The following is a 27,990-nucleotide window of genomic DNA, read 5'->3' as shown; positions in this document are numbered from 1 at the left end:
TGTGGATTTCTACGCGCATGGAACTGGTTGCAAAACAAGCGCGCGACGCAGCGTAAAAAAGCGAAAAGGACAAACGTTCAGAACAAAACAGTGAATTAAATGTTATTATAAGAAACTTGTGGCAATTAAATTTGTTTAAATGTTGTGGTTTGAGAATTTGTGTTGAAAATTATATTTTGACAAAATTCCGTGGTGACGCAGTCAGGTGTGTGTTGGAAAGAAATTAGTATTGTGGTTTTTGAAAATTAATTTTTGTGAAAATGCTGTTCATTTCTATTAGTTTTTTAAGCAAACGTGTAGGAAATTGAATAATTTAAATAAGAAAAATAAAGAAAATACAAAGGAAATCAAACATTGTGTTCGTTTTCGAAAATCCATAGAAAAACTAAAATAAGAAATATATATATTAAAATAAAATATAATATTTTATTAAAGGTTTCAATTTAAAAGGCAAAATTTTAATATAAAAGGAACCAAAAAATTAATAATTTTTTTTTAACTTGAATAAAATATGTTTAGTGTAAAAAAAATATTCTAAATATTATTAGATGGAATATTTATGTTTTTAGTTTTATTGTAAACAATTTTTTGCGCAAAATAATTATGTTTATTATTGTTAGCTGGGGTTTTTTACTATTATTGGTACCTTCCAAATTATTTTTACAATTTTTAAATATATAGTATATACTATATGTATATATATGTATATCTTTTTATATAATGCGAAAATACAGAAAAATGTATTCAAAAGCTTTGCTACGTTTCGTTAATTAAATTTGAAAACATTAAAATAAAGTTTAAAAATTTAAGAAAATAAAAATTAATTACTTAAAAAAATATTTTTTTTTTAATTTAATTTTTTTTTATTTATATATTTTTATCTTAATTATCATAATTTTTTTGTAATTTTTTTTAAATTAAGACTTAAAAATAAATTAATTAAAAAACTAAGTTATGTTTTATTTAAAATTTTTTAATTATTTAATTTAACTAATTTTTTTAAGTTAACTAAAATCTTTTTAAATTTTATCCTTTTTATTTTAATATTTTTAAATTAAATTATATTTCATCTTTTATTTTTTTTAATTGTTATTTTTTTGTTTTAATTTAATTGCATTAAAATTTTATTTAATTTAACATAAAGCCTAAAATTTAAGAAATTGAAAATTAATTAACTCAAAAAAAATATTTATTTTTTATTTTAATTTACATTTTTACATAAAATTTTTTTTAATTGAGACTTAAAACTTTATGATATTGAAAATTAATAAATTAAAAACTATGTATATTTTTATTTCTATTTTTTTAAATTATTATTTTTTTAATTTTAATTTAGTTTAACTAAAATTTTTTAAAATTAATTAAATTTTTTTCTGTTTTAATTTCCTTAAATTATTATTATTTTGTTTTTTTAAGTTAAAAAAAATTAAAACAAAAATTAATAATAATAAAAAAATGGACTTAATTAAAAAAAATATTATTTTTTATTCCAATATTTATTATTATTTTATTTTCTTAATTAAATTAAATTAAATTCTTTTTTATCTTTCTTTCTTTTTTATTTTAAGTTTTTTAAACTAAATAAAATTATAATAAATAAAAAAAAAATGATTTAAAAGAATTAAAATAAAAAGAAGTAAATAAGTTTTTTTTAATTAACTAAGTTTTAATTTTCTAATGTTTTAGTCCTTAAAAGTTAAAATTAACACTAAAATAAACTAAACTTTTAACATTGATTAGAAGTTTTAATTTTTTTAAATATTCTTTTCTAATGAACTAAAAAAGTATCAAATTAATTTAATATTTTTTGTTGAATTTTTGAGTTTCTCCAACAATGCTTATATTGTATTAAAAGAAATTAATTTGCTTTAATGAAAATTAGCTTAACACTTTTTTTAATTGTAATATTTTTGGAGAAAATCATAAATACAACAATTCTTTGAAACTCAGACTATTAATAACTAAAAATTATATATTTTTAAACTCAAAATTTATTTCTCATTTTATGAGCAGGTTAGCTTTGCGAAAGGCTTATAAGAAAAATATATATATGTGTGTATATGTTAATGCTAATAGCATATTTAATTCACAATTTAACCAACAATAATCCAGTATAAATTATTGCTTCACTACAATAGAAGCAAGAGCTAGAACAGAGTTTATCTTTTTGCTTAAAAAGCGAAACACAAGTACGAGACAAAAACTAAATAAATAAATTGTCTGCACCAAATTCAACCTTCAACAGCAGCAAGAATGCTTCCTGCTACCTCAACATTATGTGGAATATTCTCGATACTGATTGGTGAGTACTAAACTGCTTTCGAAGCAGAAACCTTTATGTTTGGTTTTCAAGCAATATTTCGCGATTTCTTGTATAACCAAACATAAAGTTGAGATTAAAAGCTATTAATTTGAATTTTAATACCATTTATTAGCACAAAAGAAACTGAAAATATTAGTCTAAAGGGGCAAATTAAAGACACGTTATCTTCGGCTACATTGAAGTTAAAATACCCTTTACAAATACAAAAGATTCCATACAAGAACTTGATGTTGATCAGTTGGTTTACATCAGAAATAAACAATTTTTTAGAGACTTCGGAGACTTTACAGTTGCGCTGACAACTATTCAGTGCCGAATTTCGTTAGGATATCTCGACAAATAAAAAAAAATTTTCCATACGACGATTTGATTTCGATCATTCCGTTTATATAAAATCTATATGCTATAGTGATTCGATGTGCAAACTTCGTTGGGAGAAAAGGTCAAAATTTCCAAATTTTAAATTGACATCTCAAAAGGTGTTTTAAACGTTGTGGCAAACTCAAAATACCCTGTTCAGGGTAAAAAAAGTGTAAAATTGTGTAAGACCGGTTTTAAAAGAGGTTAAGAAATGGAGTTTATTTTGGATTCTAATGTTGGTAAGCTAGACATGTTGCTTTTCACCCTTCTATTGAATAAATTTTTTTGATCAATATGAATTTAATTTCTTTATATCGAGAATCAAACCAGTTTTATATACATTTCATGTATTATGCTCTGAATATTGTCTCACCATATTTCATTGGTGGGATTAGAATTGTATACATTTGTTAAAAGGTGAATGAAATAATATGCCACAAATGTTGATTCTGAAATAATTGTAAACGGACAATAAAGAACAATGCTACAATCTGCTACTTTCTCGAAATGTTTGTGTTATCTGCTTTCTTGCTAACCGACTTCCCGAAACGGTGCTTTTATCATCTGAGCAATTATAGTCTAGTTCAAAACAGCGAGTTTGTCGTAAATAGAAAACATCAGGGCCCCATTATTAAAATATTTTTCCTATAAAGATTAGAAATCAAATTTCAAATAAATTTTAGAGAATTTTTTGATATTAATAATAATTAATTAAGGCCTTCTTTGAGAAATTTCTCATGTTATTCTTTAATTTAATTGATACGGTAGCATCCATCTCAAACCTTTAATCATTAGATTGAGATTCACCTATGCCATAAAATGCATATGTAGAAGTTTGGAATATATAAGGCTATAGTGTTTTGCGTGTGCGGCCAACTATAAGAAACACTTCAGATTTTATAAAAGATATAAGTTCCCCTACGACATGTTAAGGTAGACAAATTTAGATGCTTATGACGACTAGTTTATGGAGGAAGACTTAACCGAGAATCTCATCGAAAATTGCCTTAAGGAAACACGTAAAAATTGTTATTGAACGGACTCTATCTTGTCAGTGTGGCTTCGGTAACAACGATTCCACAATATGAGAATAAACGATTCGAAAACTCAAATAAATAACCATAATAGCGCACAACATCGTTCTTAAAGAAATAAAAATAATAATTACGTTGTCATAATCAAATGAGAATGCAGTGAGTCCATATCTGGTATTTTATAGACCATCTTTATTGCATTGTTAAAAAAAAAAACTACAAAGTCCCCTTTACATTGCTTAAGAGTTACATCCACAAATGTTTAAAATCTTTTTATTCTATGAACGGCACTATAATACCGTTACTAAATGTATTTTTACAACAAAACTACTTTAAAAATGGTTAACTTTATCTATATAAGAGTTCATTCAGATTTAAAACTTTATGACTAGTATAACGTCTACCAGTTTTCGTGAATACACTCAATAACTATATTTCTTACAGCCATAAATTCGTATTGTTTGCATGAGTAATTGACGAAATTTCGCTAAACAAGCGCGCAATTATGTTCTTTACATTAGATTTACTTCAAGTTTCTTTGTTTAACCACTTCTTAAGGTGTGAAATTTATGACTATTTTGTGAATTTTTTGTGGCCACATTTAGTCACATTTCAATACACTTGGTTTTATTCTTACTATTTCCTTTAAAAGATAGTCGTAGTATCCATCGGCAAATTTACAAGCAAATAAGTAAAACATACCAAATCGATAGATTGGAAAATGTTCGAAAAATGTGGCTGCTCTTAGCATTGCCCATACCGAAAGTACTTTAGTTTGTATCGTGTTGTCAATAGGGATGATATGATTTCGAAATGTCGTTTGTTCCATCTTTAATATGTTATGATCTTCAGTTTATTGCATTGTATAGTAATATTTACAATTTTAACTTCTATAAGCTCTTCAATTTTGTTAGAAAAATAATAATAAATAATTAAGAAAATCATCTTCTCCGATGAGGCTCATTTTCAAATGAGTGGTGCGGTAAATAAACAAAACTGTCGATTGTGGCGACACGAATTAATGGCACAGCACGTGCAACAACCAAATTATTGCAATAAAGTTTGGAGATTCAATTATTTCAAGAAAATTTTAAATTAAATGAAACTACTTATATTCGTTATGCTGTTTATGGACAGTCTTTCAAGGTTTGGTGCCAAATGGGTTCCAAGAATTTGTTGTCGGATATGTGATAGAGTTGGGCATTCGCAGTGAAATTGGAAAACAGTTTCCTTATTTTCTTCTAGCTTGCAGCTGCAGCAAATATTGTTATAAAACCCAGTGACCAATAGCTGTAAGTCTGTAAACGCTATTTCTGCACCTATTTAATAAGTCCTTAGTTCCATTCCTGCCATATTTGGGCTATAACTTATTTGCTATCTTGCAGTTTCTCTGAGTGTTATTTACTTGGGGTTGGCCAGAAACGATTCTTTTACATATGGCTCAAGCAGTTCAACACTTGCCGTCTAAGAACAAGTATCTTCTGGATAGTCGAAGAACATCCCTTTAAAGGCGAACTAGAGTGAGATGTCTCACCATTCCTCCCTAGTGTTGTGTGCTAAGTTGGGATTCGTCACGTAAAAAACGCCCCCAATGAAAAAGTTTTAGATCACAAAGTTTATGAACTCTCATGGATCTCATGACTTTGCTAATTGGACACTAGGGCGGGTCGATTTAAAAATCGCCCATTGCTATATGAAAATCATATTCTAGGGATCAAAATAAGAAACTTTGCTGAAGGAACCATACCTCTAAAACGAATTTTGATGTCCCCCAATTTGGGTCGAACTTTTGGGTAGGGGCAAATTTTGAAAAATCCCACTTTGACCCATTTAGAGTGCTCCAATCGAGTCCAAATGTATGACCGACCCACACTAACTTTGGACGGTCGATCCACCGATGCCAGTGGCACACCACCTGGAGCTCCCCTGGGGGGTTCCCCATAAAATCATTTCAAAAAATCACCATTTTTGGCCTTTACATGAAAAAATCAGCTAAATGGCTATGTTTTTTCTTTATTTTTATTTATTTATTTATAATAATATCTATTTTTTCTCTTAAGAAATTTATTTAGTCAAAACATATGTATGTAAATGAAAAAATTAATTTAAGTGACTTATAGAAAAGAAACTAAAAAAAATTATTGTTTGAAGTCTTTTTTACTTTCAAGTCTGGGCAATATCGCACGGCTCTCTAATGTCGTCGCCATAACAGCCTCTACATTTTCCGGTATAACCCGTTTGGAAACGCTAGCTAGCAATTGAACATGTCGTTCCGTTCCTTGTATGTGTGATGGAATTTTTGGATCATTAAACGGTGGATCATCTTGATTTAAATATTCTTTCAATGTATCGTACGGAATGCTTCGCGTGAGTGGTGGTTCAAATACGATATTTATATCATTCAAATTGATCATTTCCGTATAACTTGTGCAATTAAAGTTTATATCTGTTTTTTTATAAACTCTAAGTTCCATTGGCTCGTCAACATCGGCACAGTCGCGCTTTTCTTTCCTATCATCAAACAACACTGATAACAAGATATTTTCCGAATGCGCATAATATGAATTATCTTTAATTACTTGAATGGCAATTTTGCGTAAACAAGGTTCTAGAAATCGTGACCAACCAATGAACTTGAAAAATGATGCACTGCCGTACACGACAGAGCTGTAATACTTGATATTGAAGTACATTGGCACATAACATTTAATTATAAATTCAACCAGAATTCTTAAATTTGCATCTGGATTTTCCGTTGTCACATATAATCGCAATAATCTAGCGGCCTTGGTGAGCCACCGAGAATGTACAATTTTCCCTGGTTTGATGTTAGCCAGATCCACCGGAACCACGCCGCTAGAAATTGCATGGGCCATGTCGTATAAGTACTTCGAATCGGTGGAAAATTCTTTTTTTTCTAGAGCAGGGGGCATATTTTGCAACTCAATTTTCTGAAAGCCGTCCACCACCTAAAAATATATAATAATAAAATAATTAAAAATGGTTGACAATTATAATAAATGAGTGATAGCAATAACTTACCGGAAGAGTTTCACAAGTTTCGTTTTGACTCAGTTTTCCGGTTGCCGATCTTGGGCCAGTGCTGGTTGATTTATCCAAAGCTTCAAACAAATGCCGAAACGGAAGTTCGTTGAAGTGTAGAAGGCAAACAAACCAATGCAATGGTCTTTTTAACAGCAATTCGAATCGTCGTATAATTCCACCGTGTGGGCCAGTGTTTGTTGGCTCACCGTCAGTGCATATTCCAGTTAATGTATCCAGTGATATATTTTTATCGTTGAAAAAACCATTTAATTTGGTTGTTTGTATTCAGCGGTTTCATGTTCCAGTCTTACGTAACCAATCAATTCAGAATTGAGTTCTCTCAAAATAACATGATGAGGTTCTTTCACCATCCTAGTATGATACTTCTCATCAATTTTATCTATCGTTAAAGTATCATCTTTTCTGCCATCGAATGAAAACGCCAACAAATTGGTATCATCTAACCGTTTGCGAAGCACTTCTTGTCTGCATTTCTCTTTTTCTTTTTTTTAAACTTTCGATTTATCCATGATGAGAGGTTTCCCATGCTTATCTTTAATTTTAAAATCTTGCAAAAGAGCGGTTCCCAATGCTGATGCTACTCTGTCAGGCACACCAAATCTGTCACATACCAAGGCAAAGTTAAAACAATCGTATCTCTCTGTGTATTGTGAACTTGGGCTTCTATCCATATCTTCTTGAACCGGTGGCGGTGCGTATGTTGAATCATCGGGATCTTGGTATGTTGGCATTGATGACATAGATGTTGCTCCTTGCTCTTCAGTTTCCATCATAAATTCATTCATTGTTAGTCTTCTCTGATTATGTTGATCGTGCATGAACTCTTTGAAGCGTTCGGAAACCCAGCCGCATGCACATAGAGCTGCCTTTTTTTGTTCTGTTTTAGCACGTTCGCTTAAGTAAAAATAATATCTCAAGATATCCAGATGGGTTGGTAAATTAAGATCAGTCAAATCAGTAGACACACCAAAAACAGTAACATCATGCTTGGGTATATGACTTATTGGGTTTTCGATAGTTGTTGATGTAGTTGCTTCATCTTGCGGTGTAGAGGATGGTGGATTCCGTGTAAACTTTTTGATTTGGAATGGTCACTTCACTTATTATTTTTTTTGAAATACCATAGTGGTTATTGCTTTAGTTCTCCTTCCTTTCAGAGGTAATAAGAATGAAATGGTAATTTCAATTCTATTTCAAAATTTGCCCCTACCCAAAAGTTCGACCCAAATTGGGGGACATCAGAATTCGTTTCAGAGGTATAGTTCCTTCGGCAAAGTTTCTTATTTTGATCCCTAGAATATGATTTTCATAGAGCAATGGGCGATTTTTTTGCCTTCCCACAAATCGACCCGGCCTATTGGACACATATTTGGATTGCGTTCCTCACGTCGGTTAGGTGTGTAGGAAGATAATCTTCATGACTGATATAAAGCTTTCATAATACTTAAGTTTTATAAGTAAACTGTCTCTGAAGCAGATTCAGATGCAATTTACTTGCGTTTAATCTAATAAGATAGCATGAAGCCGGTAATATAGAAATTAACGGAGCTTAACTGAATGAATTTTGTGGCAAAAAACGAATGGAAATATTCTTAGACACATATGTATGTACATATATGTTAGAGATTTTGGTATTCGACTAATCAACTAACCAGTATAACCGGATAGAACAATATTCGAGAATATAACAATATTCGGTTTGCAGTATCGAAAGACGTCGCCTATTCGATTAACCGTTTCGATGTTCTAATGGTGAGCGTTCAATTTCTAGTTTTTCTACATATCGTCACCTTAAATGCAAAATAACGTAAAACCACTTTCCATAAGTTTACAGACGAAGGAAAAACCATATAAAGAAACCATTCGTATTGAAAAAGTTATAAAATGGTTATAAATTGGTTAAATATACATATATGATTATAACTGACAGCGGAAGCTGAAAATTTTATGCCACAATATGTAATATGTTGTGGTGAATAGTAAACAATAAAAACTCTGTTTCGATTTTTTTGATGATACATCGTTTTGACTTTTAGGTGCCGATATATATATATTTAGAAACATTTGCAGAAAAATTATAGGCTGCGTGGATTTCAAACTATTTTCAAACATTTATTCAAACACTCGCAGAAGAGCAACTATTCGAACAGACGCAGTAGTCGTAGTCCCTAATAATCGCTGTAGAAAGCAATGTTAGGACTATTCGTTTAGTATTATATTAACCGATTATTCATACTAACGGTTACAAACCGGATATTCAAATAATCGGTTCTCAGGTTATTCGAATAATTTTAAGAGCCTAGTTTATGTATATGTATATGTAAGTGAGTACAATCAAAACATCAGCAGCTATGTGCTAATCATTTGTGTAAATCTCCCTCAGCGATAACTGTTTGAGCAAATTTGCAAAAATGTTAGATAGTACAAAGAGCAACTCAGAAGAACTATTTTTAAATGAGCGTATCTGTAGTTGGATTCATTGAAGCTGAGTACAAGGAAATGGCATTGATAAGTAGTTCATTAACATTAGAGTTTTCGAATAAAGTTGAGTTAATAAGTATGAAGGTGTGGATAAATATTTCTATAAAAATACAAAAACTTTTAAAAATTATAAAAATAAATAAATTAGCAAAATATATTTATTTTAGCCGCGAATAGCCGTGAGGGTGCCAAGTCCAATGTACGGTTAATTTGGTTAATTTTTTGTAAACATTTTTTTCAACATTAACACGTCACCCCTAGTATTGTTAATATTATTAAATTGCTTAACAATCAATCGCGCAATATTCGCTAAAAAAAAATTATAATAAAAACGCCAAATACCTCCGGGTTGTCTGCAAACACCGCGTGCAAATGTCATGCGAACTTGTTCACAATTCAAGTTCATGGCGGCACTTAAATTAAGCTCGCGAAGTCATCAGCTTTGTTCGGTTATTTATTAGTTTGTATTGGCTTTAGTGCCGGTTCTTTTTTCTGCACAGCGGCCTTCATGCTCTGGCTTGTAAAATCAACAAATTCGTGTCGATGCGAAGCGAATGGCCAAAGCAGAAATGCGAAAAAACACTTTGTAAACAAATTAAAAATGTGTAAAGTGAGCACTTGAGCACTAGCAGAGCGTCAAAAAGCAGTTATAGTTAGATAGAAGTGTCAAAGGAGAAATAAGAAAAAAGCATTTAAATTTTTTTAGACGCAATTTTAGAGCATACAATTAATAATATATATATTAATATAGTTTTTTCGCATTTCTACTTTGGCCATTAAATTTTTTTTCTCTTTCTCACTACTACTCTCTGCTATAATAATAAATTGGAAAAAAATTTATAAAGTTACAAAATGAACTGATGAATCAGTTTCTTCTAATATAAAGTAAATATTAATATTTATTTGTTCGCTTCTTACGAACAACGTTCGATTTGGCTAATCTAGCTTAAGAAAATGAATTTCAACAAAAATAACTATAATTTCAAAAAGTTAGGAATTTTTATGAAATATTTACCCCAAAAAGATAAAATGCAATTTCCTTGAATTTATTTTTTAACAATTTATTTTTTAATTTTTAATTTTATAAACATTTTTTTATTTTTAATTTTTATCTTTTTTTGTTGTGTGTTTTAAATATGTTATCTAAAAAAATAAAACAAATTTCAATTGTCCAAGTCTGAGTCTAAATTTTCTTATTCTACATTGTAATCCAAAAGGAGATTTGGTCTTCAATGTCAAAAGCAACTGTTTTACTCGAGATATTGGCCGAACTTTTGCATATACAGTGGTACCACGATTCTTGCACATCTCTATACTTGCAATACCTCAATTCTTGCAACAAAGAAATATTTTACATTATGTACTCAGTACTTGCGACATCCAAAAAATTTGACCTCGATACTTGCGACAAGACCTTGTTGATTTTGGTAACGGTGCCTTAGTTCGAATACATTTCTGAGAAGCCCGGTTTTTCGATGATGAATTGTGGTAACTCTTAGGCATGTGCGTTTAGGGAGATTTGAATCAGTTTCAACTGACGTTTTGTGTAATGCGGTTTCATAATGGCAAGGAAAATATTTACGTTCCTAACAATAAAAGAGACAGTTAACATTTTAAAGAAACTAAGTGCAAGATATTCTGTCAATTGTTTAGCCAAAAGTTTTTAAATGCATAGATTAACAATAGCTCGTATTAAGGAAAATGAAGCCACCTTAAAGAAGTTCGTGTCGCATGCTAAAGCTGGTCCTGCAAAGGGGAAAACGTTTAAGCCAGTAGAACTTCCAAAAATGGAAAAAGCACTCATGAAATGATTTGCAAAACAGCGAGCAAAGAACTTACCTTTCACGATTCATATGCTCAAGGTAAAGGCCAAATTTTTCCATTCAAAAATACAGGAAAAGTCAGGTGGCTTTCGTGCTAGTAATGGGTGCATCACAAATTTCAAGATCAGATATGGAATACGAACACTGAAAATATGTGGCGAAAAGCTTTCGAATAATACTCATTCCGTTAACTCATTTTTGCAAAATTTAAACAAAACATTACTTATTTAGATTTGAACAGGGAGCAGGTATACAATGCCAATGAGTCTGGCCTCTTTTGGAAGCTTTTTTCTGATAGAACTCTTGTGCGCTCAAAAGAAACCTCGACTCCGGGACATAAAATCAAAAAAGAAAGAATAACTTTTTTGTTTGTACGTATCATCATAGAGCCTAAAACGTTTCATTCTGGAACTCGTGAAGACGAAATGGAAGAATCGGATGACACCCTATCGACAACAACTTCTATTGTGCAAATATGACTTAATCAACTGCAAGAAGACAGAGTAAAAACCTAAAGAGAATACTTTTTTAATTAGAATATTGTGTGAAACTTTATCAGAGGCTTTATAAATCTTTGTAAACCCAATCTACTTGAAATTCAGCGGAGAAGTCAGACATGCAATACACTAAAAACCGCTAAATTTGACACAGTGAGCGACTCACGCTGATTGACGTTAATGATTGATTTAACTGAAAAAAAAAACTCATTTTTAACAGAGCACTCGAAATGGAAATGGCAGAGAGTTTAGAAATAGGCCTCTCATTGAAGACCACATCCTTTCTACCACCTCTAAGGATAGGGGTGATGAATCTCAATTTCCAGTCTGAAATAAAATTACCAGAAGTCAGAGATTTATTGATGAGAAGCATAAGAGGATATACCAAGGCAGGACAATTTTTTATAATTACAGGCGGTAGCCCATCCAGATCCAATTTGAAAGACGGCTTGATATCATAAATAGCCTTGGCAATATCATCCTGCGAAAGACACAGTATGCCAAAATTTATGGAAGGAAAATTATTAGCAGAAAAAGTAAAAGTAGTTCCAAGCTCATCGTGTACATAATTTGATTTGAAAAATTCAGAAAACAAGTTGGAAATTTCACTACGAGTGCATGCCGACTTATCATCTCTGCATAAAGCAGAAGGAATAGCCGAACACGCCCTTTTTGATTTTTCAAAGTTCCACAAAGACTTAAGATAAAAAATTCTTTAATGGATTTCTTAAAAATGGAAAAACTATTAGCAGTATCTAGGCCAGAAAGTAAATAATCCCATTTACACTCACGCAGCAAATCCTTGAGTTTTGCAAAATTACAAAATGAAAAATTAAAACCTAAACCTTTAACAGATTTGACAGGTGTAAAGAAATGAGTATCAAGTCCAACGTCAAAGGAGAATGATGAATGGTAGCTAGAGTAATGGAAGAGAACACATAAAGGGACCTAAAGTTTAAATTATTCCTGAGAAAGACTAAGTAAAGAAATCGATCAAGACCATTTGAATATGAGTTAATTTGAATCAGATTGAGACTAAGCAGGCTATCAATGAAATATATCTCGTGATAAGACGAAACATTGGTGGGAATAATGGCAGGGCAGATTTTTTTTTCGTGGCGTCTGTTTTCCCATGATCTACTGCAAAAAGTGTTTGTTTGCAGGCCGACATGATTGCTGAAAATATCCCACACTCTAGCAGGGGCACCTAAAGGCAGCTAAACTTGGACAATTTACACACTAGACACTGTATTCGGCCTTCTAACTGTATATAGTCCCTTAAATGTTTTGCCGTCCAAGACTCGCGACACAAAGTGTTACTCTACAGATGCTGAAAAGTGTTTACAAAAAAGGCGCTACAAACATTAATGGGTTTAAACAAAAATTATGAATACAATGAATATATGTTGTATGATCATAAAACAATTATTTTCTTTTAATAAATACCTTGTATTTTACGAAAATGTGAATGTGTCTGAATCGAGATATCATATCTAAAAAATGTTTATTTGAACGAATTTAACGGTTTTGATATTATTAATTTGATAAATAAATTTTTGGCCGAGATATCTTCCCAAATTTGTTGTCCAAGGAACGAGTGCAATGTCCGAAGAAGAAATAGTTCAGATCGAGTCATGTGGCTAACAAAAAGGCCGATCAAAGTTCTTGTAAGTTTTTGTACTTGTGAAACATTATACCTTCGGTTACTACCCGATTTAATAAATCTGCGAAATGTTGTGAAAGGGTATTTTAAGACATTCGGACACTTTATGTTCGCATGTATTTTATTTAAATGTATATTAAAAATGAGTAATTATAATGACACAGAGTTTAGTTACAAAATTAGATATCGCACAGGAGGCTGCGTTCACTTTGGCGGTTGAAAATCAAGTGTTTGCTTTTGATGTGCCGGTGATACCACACAGATGATAATTAATATCTTGCATAGGGTTACCTTACAGTTGTGGATGTGGTTACTTTTGATTTTTTTGTACCCATATACACGCATATGTATATATGTTTTCTATAACTCTATTGCAAAAAGGCATTTGGCATTTTTAAATCTAAAAAAAATGTCCCCTATTAAAAGTTTAGTTGAATGCTTTCTATGAAGACATTAGAAGAGGTTCTTTAAAAAAAATATCAAAATAGTGAAATTATTTCAAATTAGCCGCTGACTATCCAAACATGCTCAGAAAAAGTAACTTTTCACATTACTTTTACCGTCAGTAAGGTAAATAAGGGGGAAGCCTGTTTCAGAGGCTTCAAAAATTAATTTTTTTGAGGATTTTTTAAAAGAGAAAGAAATAATTGACTAAAGCGAAATTTCTAGGGTTTATAGTTATATATTTAAACATCATTTACAAATTTTTTGGATACGAAATCTTTGATATTCTGCCTTTGGAAAGCAATTGCCCGATGCATCTCGCATGTGCATTTGTTGGACGGCGGGCAGGATGCAGGTCGCAATTTCTATTGGAAACAAAAAATTCAAAGAGATTCATATTTTTTAATAATTTATCTCCTAGTTAAACTAAGAAAATTCCAAAAAAAAGTGTAAATAAGTGGTTTTTGAACAAAAAAAAAAAAATACTTTATGTTGTTTAAAAATATGTTCAAACTTGACTTTTCTTAGTTTTTTTTTAGTTTAAATAGAAGATAATTTAATGTCAAAAATAATAAACTTTGCCTCAATTCCATACGACGTTTAGTTTTTTTTCTATCTTGCCCGTCAATTCAGTAAAATCGTAAAAATTAATAACCGAGAAATCGCGCGTCAAATATATCGCTTTCTGCCCAAGCGCTAATATATCTGCTAGACGCTCGGTCACTATTTCCCTTCTAGCTTCGAAAATATTTCGAATTCCCATCTATAACTCTGGATACATTTTCTTAGATAATTTTTAAAGAGATTTAAGTAAAAAAAAATCGATTTTTTGTAGCTTCTAAAGCAGGCTCTCCCCTTAAGTTATTGCAATTCCGCGAAAATACTCATAATCAAATTAGAATTTCAGAATTAATCGAAAAGCCAAAAAATAAATCGGAAGCCATCAAATATTTCGTACTAATTAAATTTTTGTGGGTTTCACAATGCATAGTAATAGTTTTTATGGCTTCATTGAGTCTCAAATTTACTACATACCATAGACATGTCATATATGAGAACATAACACATGTAACCCAAGACTAAGTACAGACTAAGGTGGTGAATTTTAATCTGATTTAAATGAAAAGAGACAATGTAATTAAAAGTGAATGGAAAAGGAAAAGTACCAGTCGCCTTCATGATGGTAATTATTTATGTGTTTGAAATGTGTACATGGTAATCACAGATCAAAATTATATATTGAAGAGCTTGATAACTTTTTAAAAAAAAAAAACGCATAAAATTTGCAAAATCTCATCGGTTCTTTATTTTAAACGTTAGATTGGTTCATGACATTTACTTTTTGAAGATAATTTCATTTAAATGTTGACCGCGGCTGCGTCTTAGGTGGTCCATTCGGAAAGTCCAATTTTGGGCAACTTTTTCGAGCATTTCGGCCGGAATAGCCCGAATTTCTTCAAAAATGTTGTCTTCCAAAGCTGGAATAGTTGCTGGCTTATTTCTGTAGATTTAGACTTGAAAAAAAATAGTCTAAAAAAAAAATCAATGATCTTTGGCCAATTACGGGTCCATTTCTTGAGATGAATTGTTCTCCGAAGTTTTCCTCAAAATGGCCATAGAATCGCGAGCTGTGTGGCATGTAGCGCCATCTTGTTGAAACCACATGTCAACCAAGTTCAGTTCTTCCATTTTTGGCAACAAAAAAATTGTTAGCAAAATAGCGATCGCCATTCACCGTAACGTTTTAGCATCTTTGAAAAATACGGTCCAATGATTCCACCAGCGTACAAACCACACCAAACAGTGCATTTTTCGGGATGCATGGGCAGTTGGCCACCAAAAATCATGCGATTTAACGCCTTTAGACTATTTTTGTGGGGCTACGTCAAGTCTAAAGTCTACAGAAATAAGCCAGCAACTATTCCAGCTTTGGAAGACAACATTTCCGAAGAAATTCGGGCTATTCCGGCCGAAATGCTCGAAAAATAGTTGCCCAAAATTGACTTTCCGAATGGACCACCTAAGACGCAGCCGCGGTCAACATTTAAAAATAAATTTTGTTCAAAAAGTAAATGTCATGAACCAATCTAACGTTTCAAATAAAGAACCGATAATTTTGCAAATTTTATAAAAAAAAAGCTCTTAAAAATCACCCGATATATTGAAAGAACTTCCACATATATAAAAATTATTGGAAATGGGTTCGCTTACTACTAATTTGAAGAAAGTCAGAGGCTAACAGTACGAGTATAACGTCATTATTAAAATATTCGGAATTTTTAATCAAAAGCTGTATTGTATGTTTCGTTCGGGGTACTAATAAATTTTTCTATACTTCGCAACAATGTTTATGTAAGCATCTTATTATATTTTGTTCACATAACGGTTGTTTGTAAGTCCTAAAACTAAAAGAGTCAGATATAAATATACCAAAGTGATCAGGGTGACGAGTAGAGTCGAAATCCGGATGTCTGTCTGTCCGTCCGTCCGTCTGTCTGTCCGTCCGTCCGTGCAAGCTGTAACTTGAGTAAAAATTGAGATATCATGATGAAACTTGATACACGTATTCCCTGGCTCCATAAGAAGGTTAATTTCGAAGATGGGCAAAATCGGCCCACTGCCACGCCCACAAAATGGCGGAAACCGAAAACCTATAAAGTGTCTTAACTAAGCCATAAATAAAGATAATAAAGTGAAATTTGGCACAAGGGATCGCATTAGGGAGGGGCATATTTGGCCGAAGTACTAAGTTTTTTGTACGTATCTCGGAAACTACTATAGCTATGTCAACCAAACTCTACAGAGTCGTTTTGTTCAGGCATTTCCATATACAATTCAAAAATGGAAGAAATCGGATAATAACCACGCCCACCTCCCATACAAAGCTTATGTTGAAAATCACCAAAAGTGCGTTAACGGACTAACAAAAAACGTCAGAAACACTAAATTTTTCGGAAGAAATTGCAGAAGGAAGCTGCACCCAGGCTTTTTTTAAAAATTGAAAATGGGCGTGGCCTCGCCCACTTATGGACCAAAACCATATCTCAGGAACTACTCCACCGATTTCAATGAAATTCGGTATATAATATTTTCTTAACACCCTGATGACATGTACAAAATATAGGTGAAATCGGTTCACAACCACGCCTTCTTCCAATATGACGCTATTTTGAATTCCATCTGATGCCTTCTCTGTATAATATATAGTACATTAGGAACCAATGATGATAGCGGAACAAAACTTTACACAAATACGGTATTTGAAAAATATGTATATGACGTATAATGAAATATCGATTATCACTTTATAATGCGAGAGTATAAAATGTTCGGTGACACCCGAACTTAGCCCTTCCTTACTTGTTATTTTTATTTTTTTTCAAATACGAACCCATATACATATAACATAGTTTTCTTTATCAGCAACTACCTACATTCCCACATCTATTATCTATTAAAGTATGTCAATGATGCTTCAACTGTCTGCTAGCCTACATTCACTTTGATACCCAGGCGCCACCTACCGCCACTGCGGCTAGACAGTGCAGCGCTGTGGGAAATCAGGGAAAATAATTTTAGTATGCAGCCCAACATATGCACAAGTATATATTTTGGTTTAATCTTTATATTTTCCAGCCCTTCCACCTTGTTTGAGAGCCTTGGCAGCCTTATTTTTATTCACATTACTTTTATATTCATTTTCTTATTTTCTATATTCGCACTAAACAATTTGTTTACTCATGTAACGCTTCTTAATTTGGCTTTATTTTTCCACAGCTGGTTCGCCAATATTCTATAGCGCTGCGCCGCGTGGTGTCTGCTCCAATTGCTGTGCGATACGTGAACGGAAGGATATTAAATTTTTACTCTACACAAAGTAAGTATGACATATCTAATACATATGTATATGTATATATATTCTCATGTCATATATAAAGTTAACACGATTACATATCGTCACCTAAAATGCAAAATAACGCATCATCAAAAATAAATTGAAAATCATAAAAAATAATAACCAATATATAACCATTTTATAACAAATACTCTAATTTTCTTTCAATATGAGTGTATGATAACTTAGATATAACCAATATTTAACCATTTTATAACCAAAACTCAAATTTTGTTTCAAAGTTAGTGGTTTTTACTATATCGTTTTCTTAAGCATTGAAACCGAGCTTTTCAAAGGAGAAAAGAAACGGAAACGGTTAACTTAACGGTTACTTAATGTCGTGTGAAATAAAAAGATTTGCATACAAGAACTTGATTTTGGTCGATCAATTTGTATGGCAAATATGTAGCTTTTTGGAAAATTTCAGATCGATTTCTCAAAAACGCAGTTTGCGTATTTACAGACAGATGGACATAACTGAATCAGCTCAGCTCGTCACGTTTTTATTGAATGCGTATGTTAAAGGATCTCCGACGCTTCGCTAAAGAAACAATAATTTTAGACATGTAAAATTAAAAAAAAAAAAAAAATTTTATTATCTGAACCCATTAGAAATACCTGAGGTGTGGGTAAATTAAAGTCTTTTCATGATCTGATATAAATTCACTACCGAAAATATCACGAATATAGGTTATAAGCGAGATAATGTGCGGAAATTTAGGAGTAGAGTGCTACCTTCGTTAATATCATATGCTGTTGAACCAAGATATTTGAGACATACTCTGTCTTCAAACGGTTTCCTACAGAATGATTAGGCCTCAAGGGAGTTTAGCAGGCGTTGACCAACTACTAGCACATCGTTTTTGACCCGAGCTAAATCATTAGAGGTCCGATGAGCTTCTTACTCTCAGCTAGATTCATGTGTGGGATTGTAGAGGTTATAGTTGGTCCTATCAATACTTCCTTCTTGACTGTCTCCCCTTTCCGCGATCAAGCTTAAACTTCCAATAAGTGATTTGTCATTGCTATAAGGTCCTTGCCCGAGAATTCAAATCTAACGACAGAAGGTTTTCTTGCATCGAACTGTCTGAGTGCGTTCTAGTTTGTTGAGGATAACCAACGCTTACCCTTCAACTTTTTATAAATAATTTTTCAACATTGCTTCTAAAGGGTGATTCATTTCGAAGTTCCCTGCTTTTATAAAGAAAAAACACAGAAACTTCAACTTTTATGGGGAATGTTTAGTATCATTCGATAAAACATTCTTCGTTCAGCATTTCGACTGATAACTGGCGAATGACACGTGTGATGTTTTGCCCCAAAGCATGAATCGAAGCGGGATTGTCCGCATAGACTTTAGACTTTACATAAATTCCGCACAGGAAAAAGTCTAAAGGTGTGATATCACATCTGCTCGCCGAAGTGTTCTCTCAAAAAATCCATTGATTGATGTGATGTATAGGAATTGGCACTGTCTTTTGTTTATTTCAGACATCAAATAGCCGGTTATCATGGTCGCCGTTGACAGTCGCCGTTTACGGTTACGTTTTCACCGCCATCATTTGGACCGATGATTCTACTGTCCCACAAACTACACCAAACCTTTGTTTTTTCGAAATAAAATGGCAGTTCTTGAATCTCTTCAGATTGCTCTTTGTCCCTAATACGACAATTTTGCTTGTTTACATATCCATTGAGCCAGGAATATGCTTCATCGCTGAACAAAAGTTGGCCTGAAAACGTCAGATCTTCTTGGAACTTTTCAAGAGCCCATAGAGCGAAGCGATATCGCTTGGGAATCTCGAGCGGAAAACACCAGTATTATGTGAAAGGAAAACAAGCAATCCATTTTACAGATAATGAAAAGGAATATATGTTATTTGATTTTTTGAAAAGTAAACTGTACGGCTCTCCCGATACTTGACTGAATTTCGCATGGATGTCTATTATATCCATATATATGTAGAATATTTAGAGTTTTTCGCACTATTTTATTCAAACAAATTTTTCATATTTCCTTCCAAATTGTTCACTTCCAGCAAAAATTTGCAAAATCCACAAAATCTCTACCTGTCCGATGAGCGACGCTTGTCCGAAAGTAATTTCGATTTACAACAGCCATTGGCATTCTACATACATGGCTTCTCGGAGTCGGCCACCGGCGACAATCAGAGCAGTCAACAGTTAAAAGACGGTAAGTGAGTGGGTGGAAGGACGCAAGTGACGGAGAGAAATGGTATGTAACGATAAGCGCTTGCCTCCACCACGTCGATATCGCTTAGCATACAGGAAGAGAAAAATTTGCGATGACATTTCAGCAAACGCTGCCGATTACATCCGTCCTCGTTGTCAAATTAAAATCGCATTGAAATTGAATTGCAATCAATGAATGAAAATCAAAATTCGGTAAAGTGAAATCTGAAATGAAAACATAAATTGCTTTCCGACCGGGCTGTGTGCTTTCCGCGGCCAGCGCAAGTGACAGATGAGGGCCGTTGATGGCGGATTCAGGCACAGCCATGGCCAGTTACTCGTCTCGTGTCCGCATATTTTGTTTAGCGTTTTACACATTTTCGCGCTGCCACCCACTCTCATCATCGCTGCTTCGTCGTCTTTTTAATTCCTTCCACCTCATTTCCTTGCCCCAGTCTGTTGCATAGCTTGTAATTCGATTTTTTCTCGTTTGCTTTGCAGCCTTTTTGAAAGCGGGCAATTACAATGTCATCCTCGTCGATTGGAGTCCCATGACAGTGATGCCTTGGTACACGAACGCTGTTGAAAATCTGCCGGTGGCGGCGCGCTTCATCGCACGTTTTTTGCGTTTTCTCGTCGCTAACGGCTATCAAACGCGGCTCATTCATTTGATTGGTTTCAGTTTGGGCGCCGAGGTGGCGGGCTTTGTCGGCAAGCAGCTGCTGGAGTGGGGCGTCGTATTGCCAAGGATAACCGGTGAGTTGGTCTGTGTGTGTGTGTGAGAAGTGGAAATATAACGCAGTGAATTCAGTTACATTTAATGAACTAGAAAAATAATATTATTTCACGTTAATTAGTGTAATGAGGGTAGAATTCGAAATTGGATATTATTTACCGATTTTTTGAGAGATTAAAATTTTTTGAATTGCCTGCATGTGATAAATCCTATGTTGTGATGTTTTGCATGAAAAGTGATAGCTGCCTAAGATTTAAGAAAAATTTAAACAAGAGGAATAAATTAATGAAAATAGTAAAATATTGCCAAAAACTATTTAGGTTTTAAAAACAAAATTTCCCTAACGCGGGACATGCAAGAAGAAAGTGTTGAGTTGTTTCCACTTCATCTTCACTTCTGCAGATGGCGTCTGGTAAGATTCTCAACCTTGCAGTATGGACGCCAATAGGGTAATGGCCTGTTAAAAGCCCCACAACTAGGAAGACTTTTTTTCTTACTGAGAGAGATCACTAGATCTCTTGCGCCAAGAGGCTTTTGCGACAGCGCATGTACTAATGGTGGCCCCGCGCTGGCAAAGCTTCCACGAAGCCCAGTTATCAAATAGTAGAACACAAGAGGATACGGGAGCACCGACCGGCTCCCATTCTAAAAATAGCTGTTCTAGGGTGTCTTTCCTTGCTAGCTCACCAGGTTTGCAATTTCCTATGATTATGGCCTTATATCCTTACCAATCTTATTACAATGCTATCTGAGTGAATGGTCACTTCTCTAAAGGAGGCTACAGATCCAGTAGATCTACTGCTACCTTAATGGCTGCAACCTCGGCTTAGAGGACAATACAATAGTCAGAAAGTCAGAAGATGGAGTTTATAGAGAGCTCCTCACAGTAAACCCCTCAACCAACCTTCCCTAAAGTTTTGGTCCATCCGCAAAGAAGCTCACTGCCTCTCTCCTCCAGCGGCTTCTTCCTACCCACAACTCTCTCGTCGGTATGTAAACAGAGAAGGAGCAGCCGGAGTTCGCCAAACCGAACTCCCTGATTCAAGTGATCAAGTATGAAGTCAAAGTTCGTGAGGATACTTGTTCTTTTAAGAATCCAGATTCTCTGAGTCTGATAGCAACTTTCGCAGCCATACACCTTCCAACGATGTCCATGCGAATTATGTGCAAGATGGTGTTAGGTGCCATTATTTGAGTTGATCTTAGTGCACTACACATGCTGATGAGCGCCGTCCGTTGAACGCTCTCGAGTTTCTTTGAAAGTACAGTCTTTTCAACCACCACATAAAAACTTTATAGAACATAATGGGGTTGACTATGATGTCATAGAGCCAGAGCAACACTTTCGATAAGAGACCCGATCTTCAAGTTTTTTAGGCAGGTCGTTAAAGATCAAGATTCATAGAACCCCACCTTGTGGGGTTCCCCTACTCACATTTCACCGAACGCTTGCATTGCCGAATTCCGTTTCAATCACTCTGTTCCACAGAATACTTAAAATGAGGTGTTTGAGGTTTGATTCAACCCCAAGACCGACCGTCCAGAGCTGTAACGACTGCTTCCGTCAGAACGTTATTGAAAGCTCCCTTAATATCAAGGAAGATCCCAACAGCGAATACTTTAGCCCAAATGAGTTCCTCAAGCGTCTCGTTTTGTATCAGTCTCTATAGAGTTTTTAGTATGAAGGAGGAAAGCCTGATGGGCCTAAATTCCTTAGCCGTAACATGGGAGCCCCTACCAGCCTTGGGATAAATGTAACTCTGAATTATCGCCCAAGGATAGATGTAGTTAATATTCTTTATAATTGAATAAAAATACTCGTATATTATACTTGTATTTGGACTATACTTTGAATGCAAAAATGGCATAGATCGCAAAAAATATTTTGGCTGATTGTGTAGTTATACTAATACCTTTTATGCTGAAGCTAATCACTAATTACCGATACTTCTGCCACTTATGGTAACAAAATCTACTATGTGATATGTAAGCCCTTTAGGGCAGTCAATATGCTATGTCATGATGTTAAGTTGAAAGCTAATTTTACTTTGGTATTGTGCTGCCCTGTCACCGTTTTCCACCAAAAGCGCTTTTGGCGAGTGTTTTTACTAGGGTTTGATTGTGGATATTGCCTTCCTGAATTCAAACTGATTTTGGATAGGCCGGCAGTGTGGTATAATTCGCTCCAAGATTTTTCCAGCGGAGTTTAACAGTGGCCGGAAATATGAGGTTCAGTTAAAGGCTAATCAATCGCCATCGTAGGTTTTGAAAAATCTGCGCTGTTGCCAGTGTTGTTAAATGCCTTTAGGGATTGAGCATTCGTTTGACACTTGTTTAGAGGGAAACATGCTGACTAGTAAAATTAATATCACACAAATAAGGTTATTCCAGCCTTTAGCTATTTCTCTCAGATTTACAGTATAAAATCACATTTTCTTGAAAAAAACAAAAACTTGAAATTATTTTCGAACAGTTATACTACACTTAGTTGCAGTAAAATTTGCATATAGCAACAATTTACAAATACTAGAATATTTGTTTTTGGTTTTGTGTGTGCTTAGTTGACTAAATCAATTTACACAAAGCTTAAGGTGATAAATGCATTCATATTTTCAGCAAATAAATGGCAGAGACACATTGTTAGCTAATGGCTGGTTAAGCTAAAAATAAATATTGATGTTGTTGTAATTCCAAAAAGGTGTGATTTTTTGTATTTTTATGTTAGAGCTCACTCTTTGCAAGGACACACAGTAAAATGTTTATCTTTTGTGTAAACAAAAGAATGCAATTTTATTAAAAATTCATAAAAAAATTCGAAAAATTAATTTTTTAAAAAATATTGAAAAGCAAATAACCAAACCTGTTCTATTGTTAAACTGAAAAAATTGTAAACGTTATATTTAAGAACCAATGAAATTAAAAAAAAAAATTACATTTTATGTGCTAACAAATAACAAAAAATTCTAGGTCTTGATCCACCATTACCACTCTTCGAACCAAATAGCGGCAACCGTCACTTAACCCACACCGATGCGCGTTTTGTCGATGTTATACACACTGATGGCGGTATACTCGGCAATCCGGACGCTATGGGTCATGCCGACTTTTATCCCAACGGCGGTAGAGCATTGCAGCCGGGTTGTGCTCGCCAAGAGATAGCGAATAATCGCTGGTTGAACATAATTAGTGAGTGAGCAGATTTTATAATTTTATTTTGAAATTTATTTATAATTTTGAAATTTATTTCATATAATTTAATTTGCTTTTGTAGTTGGTTGCAGTCACCAGCGCGCTTGGGAGTATTTTGTTGAGTCCATAAATAAGCCATATGCCTTTCCGGTGGACAAATGTGAGCCCACAAATGAATTTGGTAGGTGCAAAGAAGGCAATAGCGGGGCTTATATGGGCATGGCAGCTGATCGGAGGTTGGTTTGAATATTTTGTAGAATATAGTATACTTGTATGTTTGGAAATTAATCAATAAATTGCAGTCACTAATCATTAAACATCAGTCAATATTTATTAATCATAAGTTGTTACTACCTCTTATTAGTCATGAATTACTGATTAATATGATCGAATTTTTAAAGATTAATCTTTACTCAATAAACAGTAATCAGTAAGGCTTTCCAATTAATCTTTTGACAATAATCACTAGTCATTTATAATTAGTCTTTACGAATAATTTCTAATAATTAAATGTAAACTAGAAATGATTTGTCAAAAACGATTAATAATTTACAATTAGTTCATCATTAATTATTAAACTTAAATAAATAATCAGTAATCATTGATCATTAGTCATTTATTAATAATATTTAATTGTTAGTTGAAAATTGATAATCATTTGATTATTAATCATTAATATGTAATCGTGAACCATTAATCAGTACTTAGTAAAGTGTAATTATTAACCAGTAATCATTGATAATGAATTATTAATCATGAGTTTCAAATCATTATTCACGATTATATTCATCATGAGTCATTTTAATCTTTTATTAATAATCTTTAGTTGTTAATTGAAAGTTGCTAATTTATTGATCGGTAATCATTAATCAGTGATCGCTAGTCACGAAAAATTAAAAAGTAATCATTAACAAGTTATCATTCTCATTAATCATTAACATTTATTCAATAATAATTATTCGCCACTTAGCTAAACTGTAACTATTAACCAGTAATCATGGATCATGAACTATTAATCATGACTTAGAAATCATTATTCAATTAATAATCATTAATAGTTAATCGTTAATCATTATTCACGATTACATTAATCATGAATTTCATTATTCACGATTGTATTCATCATAAATCATATTAATCATTTATTGTTAATCTTTAATTGTTAATTGATAATTTTTGATCGTTAATCATTAATCAGTAATCGCTAATCAACAAACATTAAAAAGTAATCATTCTCATTAATCATTAATATCTAATTAAGAATATTTAATAGCAATTTAGTAAACAGTAACTATTAACCAAAAGTCATAGATCATGGATTATTAGTCATGACTTAGAAATCATTATTCACGATTCCATTAATCATGAATTATATTAAACATTTATTGTTAATCTTTAATTGTTAATTGATAATTTTTGATCGTTAATCATTAATCAGTAATCGCTAATCAACAAACATTAAAAAGTAATCATTCTCATTAATCATTAATATCTAATTAAGAATATTTAATAGCAATTTAGTAAACAGTAACTATTAACCAAAAGTCATAGATCATGGATTATTAGTCATGACTTAGAAATCATTATTCACGATTCCATTAATCATGAATTATATTAAACATTTATTAATAATCTTTAATCTTTACTTGTAAATTGATATTTTTTTGATCGCTAATCATTATTCAGTAATCGCTAGTCAACAAACATGAAAAAGTAATCATTCTCTTAATCATTAATATCTAATTAAGAATAATTAATCACTACTTAGTAAACTGTAACTATTAACTATTAACCACTAATCATTGATTATCAATTAAAAATCATGACTTAGAAATCATTATTCAATTAATAATCATTAATAGTTAGTCATTAATCATTATTCACTACCATTTTATTACTTCAACTTTATTTTCTTCGCACCTTCTTCAACTGTGTCTTTCACTTTTGCTGTAGGCAGCCATCGGCTCATCTAAGGCGCTGTCAGTTGGCTGCCAAATCACAGCTTTTCCACTTACTAAGAATTCTCATAGCAGATTTATTATTTTCATATTTTCCGCACTCACCTTTACGTCTATCACATCTCACCAGCGCACTGAAGCCTTCATCTCATTTACACATTTATTTACCAAAACGAAGAAAACTAATGCATTTGGGTCTCTATAACCACTTTGCTATGCCTTTCCCGTTAGACTGCGTGGTAAATTCTTCTTGGACACAAATGATGCGCCACCCTTTGGACGTAATGCCGAAGCGTTAGCCCCAACATCCCACAGCACCACAACAACAGCAACAAGAGTCGAGTTCTCGGCGTTGCCGTTGTTGCCAGCTGTCGAGAAAATTAATGGCACTCGAGGCTATGACGGCAATACCTTGAGGGAAACAAGGCATACAAAAGCGGCGACGACAAGAATATCAACAGTGGTGAATGCGCCAACAACAAGAGTTACAAAAGCAACAGCTAGAGCAACGAAAACGTCGAGAAGCGAACTAGCAACAACACAAACGAAAGCAACAAGAGTTTAAAGAAAATACAACAACTACAAATTCTACAACCCAAAATAGAGGCAGCATAAGCAGCTGCATTGGCGCCCCTACCGCCAGCCTGGAGCGGTGTGAACGGACGGTCGGCTTAGCGTTTGTAGGCGCGGCGCAGCAAGGATGGCCAAAGTGATTTCGAAGAGATTTGCTTTTAATGCGCGCACAAAGCAGCGGCGAAAGACAACAGCTGAGTCTTCGATGCGCTAACCAGCTGAGCTGTGGGCGTAAAGTTGTTTCGCCTCACAGATTGGTGTGTATGTTGTGCGTTAGTCAAAGGGATCCGTAGGACGTAGGACAAATAAGAAGTTTGTAGTGAAGTTGTTCTTGTAGCTGTAGTTGTTATAATGTAGCAGATGTAGTTGTAAGATAAGATCGCGCACTGGGGTTTTGGGCGTTGATGCAGAAAATATAAATTGCTGCGATTTTCAGCGGCGCACAAAATATTTAAGTTAACGCTTTTCAATGTTGTTGCCAAAATGTAGGAAAACTACTTTGTCTAGTTTGTAGAATATGATGAATGAAGCTGACAGGTGCGGAAGACGAAAAGCAGAAAAAAGTCGTGGCAGCAAGAAGAAGCTTTGAAAAATAATCGTTTAAGATTTTACCTACAACTGGCAGTAAGCTTAATTGTTAGTGAATATATAGTACGTATGACGTTGTATTCAGATATCTTGCTTTTAAATTTATAATTAACGGTATTTTAGTTTTAAGTGCAATTCCACCAAAAACGCATTCCAAATATTTTATACAAAATTATTGGTAGCAATGGGGGTTTAGAACCCAAATGGTCACACAAAATGTATATAGTAGTTAGAAAAACGTAAACTTTGAACTCATAAAGCTTAAGTATGATATATGTATGTATTAGTGTTAAGGACGCATTTAATGAAAACTTTTATTGCCATAAATAAATATTTAGAGAAATTAAAAAATTAACTTTAAATTTGTAATAAGTCAAGCAATTATCACAAAAGGTATGAGAAGTTAAATGGATATACGTAATAAATTACTAATTATATAACTAAATACTAATGAAAAGGCGATTGTCACACTCATGGAGAGAGGTTACGGTAGTTTTCATACCGAAGGTAGGTAGGAATCAGCCAACCTACCCAAAAGAGTTAAGGCAAGCTTAACTTCCGTCCTGTTGAAAACGTTAGAGAAAATCTTGGACGCGCATATTAAGACCGCAGCGCTTTCTAGAACCTTGTCCAAGACGCAGCACGCATACAAGAAGGGCAGATCAGTACAGGGTCCGGCACTCGAAGTGTAACCAATTAAAAAAGCCATAAACTCGGTTTGGAAAGTTATTTTTATTTATTTTAAAGTACAAAATATGTGAAAATAATCGTAAATTCAGGACCAATTCACTTTCGCTCGATATTACCACCTTTTGCCTTACCTATGGCCTTGAGACGGTCAAAAAACGAATCGCAAGCTGCCCGAATGTGACTTGCTGGTATTTTGGCCCATTCACGGACAATGGCTTTCTTCAGCATCTCGAGACTGGTGTATTTTTTACTTCGGACCTTGCTCTCCAAAATGGCCGAGAGAGAATAATCCACTGAATTCGCATCTGGTGAATTCGAGAGTCATTGTGTGGTCGTAATGAAGTTCGGAACGTTGTTTTTCAGCCATGCTTGGTTCACTCGCGAATTGTGAGACGGTGCTTAGTCTTGTTGAAACGTCCATGGTTTGTGACCGAAATTTTGTTTGCCGACGGCTTCAAAGCAGCCTCCAGAACACTT

General features: G+C 33.4%; 2 protein-coding genes across 5 annotated transcripts in view; one reads left to right on the top strand and one right to left on the bottom strand.

The window, feature by feature from the left end:
• The window catches only part of LOC126757017 (uncharacterized), a 157,587-nt gene that overhangs the window by 36,274 nt on the left and 93,323 nt on the right, over positions 1–27,990 (bottom strand). The window lies entirely within an intron of this gene.
• LOC126757031 (inactive pancreatic lipase-related protein 1) lies at positions 14–27,168 on the top strand. Its single transcript, XM_050470614.1, has 8 exons — positions 14–205; positions 2,014–2,302; positions 17,469–17,568; positions 19,626–19,780; positions 20,281–20,535; positions 23,483–23,701; positions 23,787–23,940; positions 25,894–27,168. Exons 2-8 carry the CDS (start codon positions 2,254–2,256, stop codon positions 26,225–26,227), a joined length of 1,266 nt encoding a protein of 421 aa, XP_050326571.1. The 5' UTR covers positions 14–205; positions 2,014–2,253; the 3' UTR covers positions 26,228–27,168.

Source organism: Bactrocera neohumeralis, chromosome 4 (genome assembly GCF_024586455.1).
Source record: "Bactrocera neohumeralis isolate Rockhampton chromosome 4, APGP_CSIRO_Bneo_wtdbg2-racon-allhic-juicebox.fasta_v2, whole genome shotgun sequence".
In the NCBI taxonomy this organism is placed as follows: domain Eukaryota; kingdom Metazoa; phylum Arthropoda; class Insecta; order Diptera; family Tephritidae; genus Bactrocera; species Bactrocera neohumeralis.
Note: the sequence above shows the minus strand (reverse complement) of the source record. Positions and strands in the feature narration are given on the sequence as shown.

Coding starts and splice junctions, on each gene's coding strand:
- LOC126757031 (XM_050470614.1), top strand. CDS start 2,254: ATGCTTCCTGCTACCTCAACATTATGTGGAATATTCTCGATACTGATT. Junction 19,781..20,280: donor CAGTCAACAGTTAAAAGACG/GTAAGTGAGTGG, acceptor TTTGCTTTGCAG/CCTTTTTGAAAGCGGGCAAT. Junction 23,941..25,893: donor GGCATGGCAGCTGATCGGAG/GTTGGTTTGAAT, acceptor CTTTCCCGTTAG/ACTGCGTGGTAAATTCTTCT.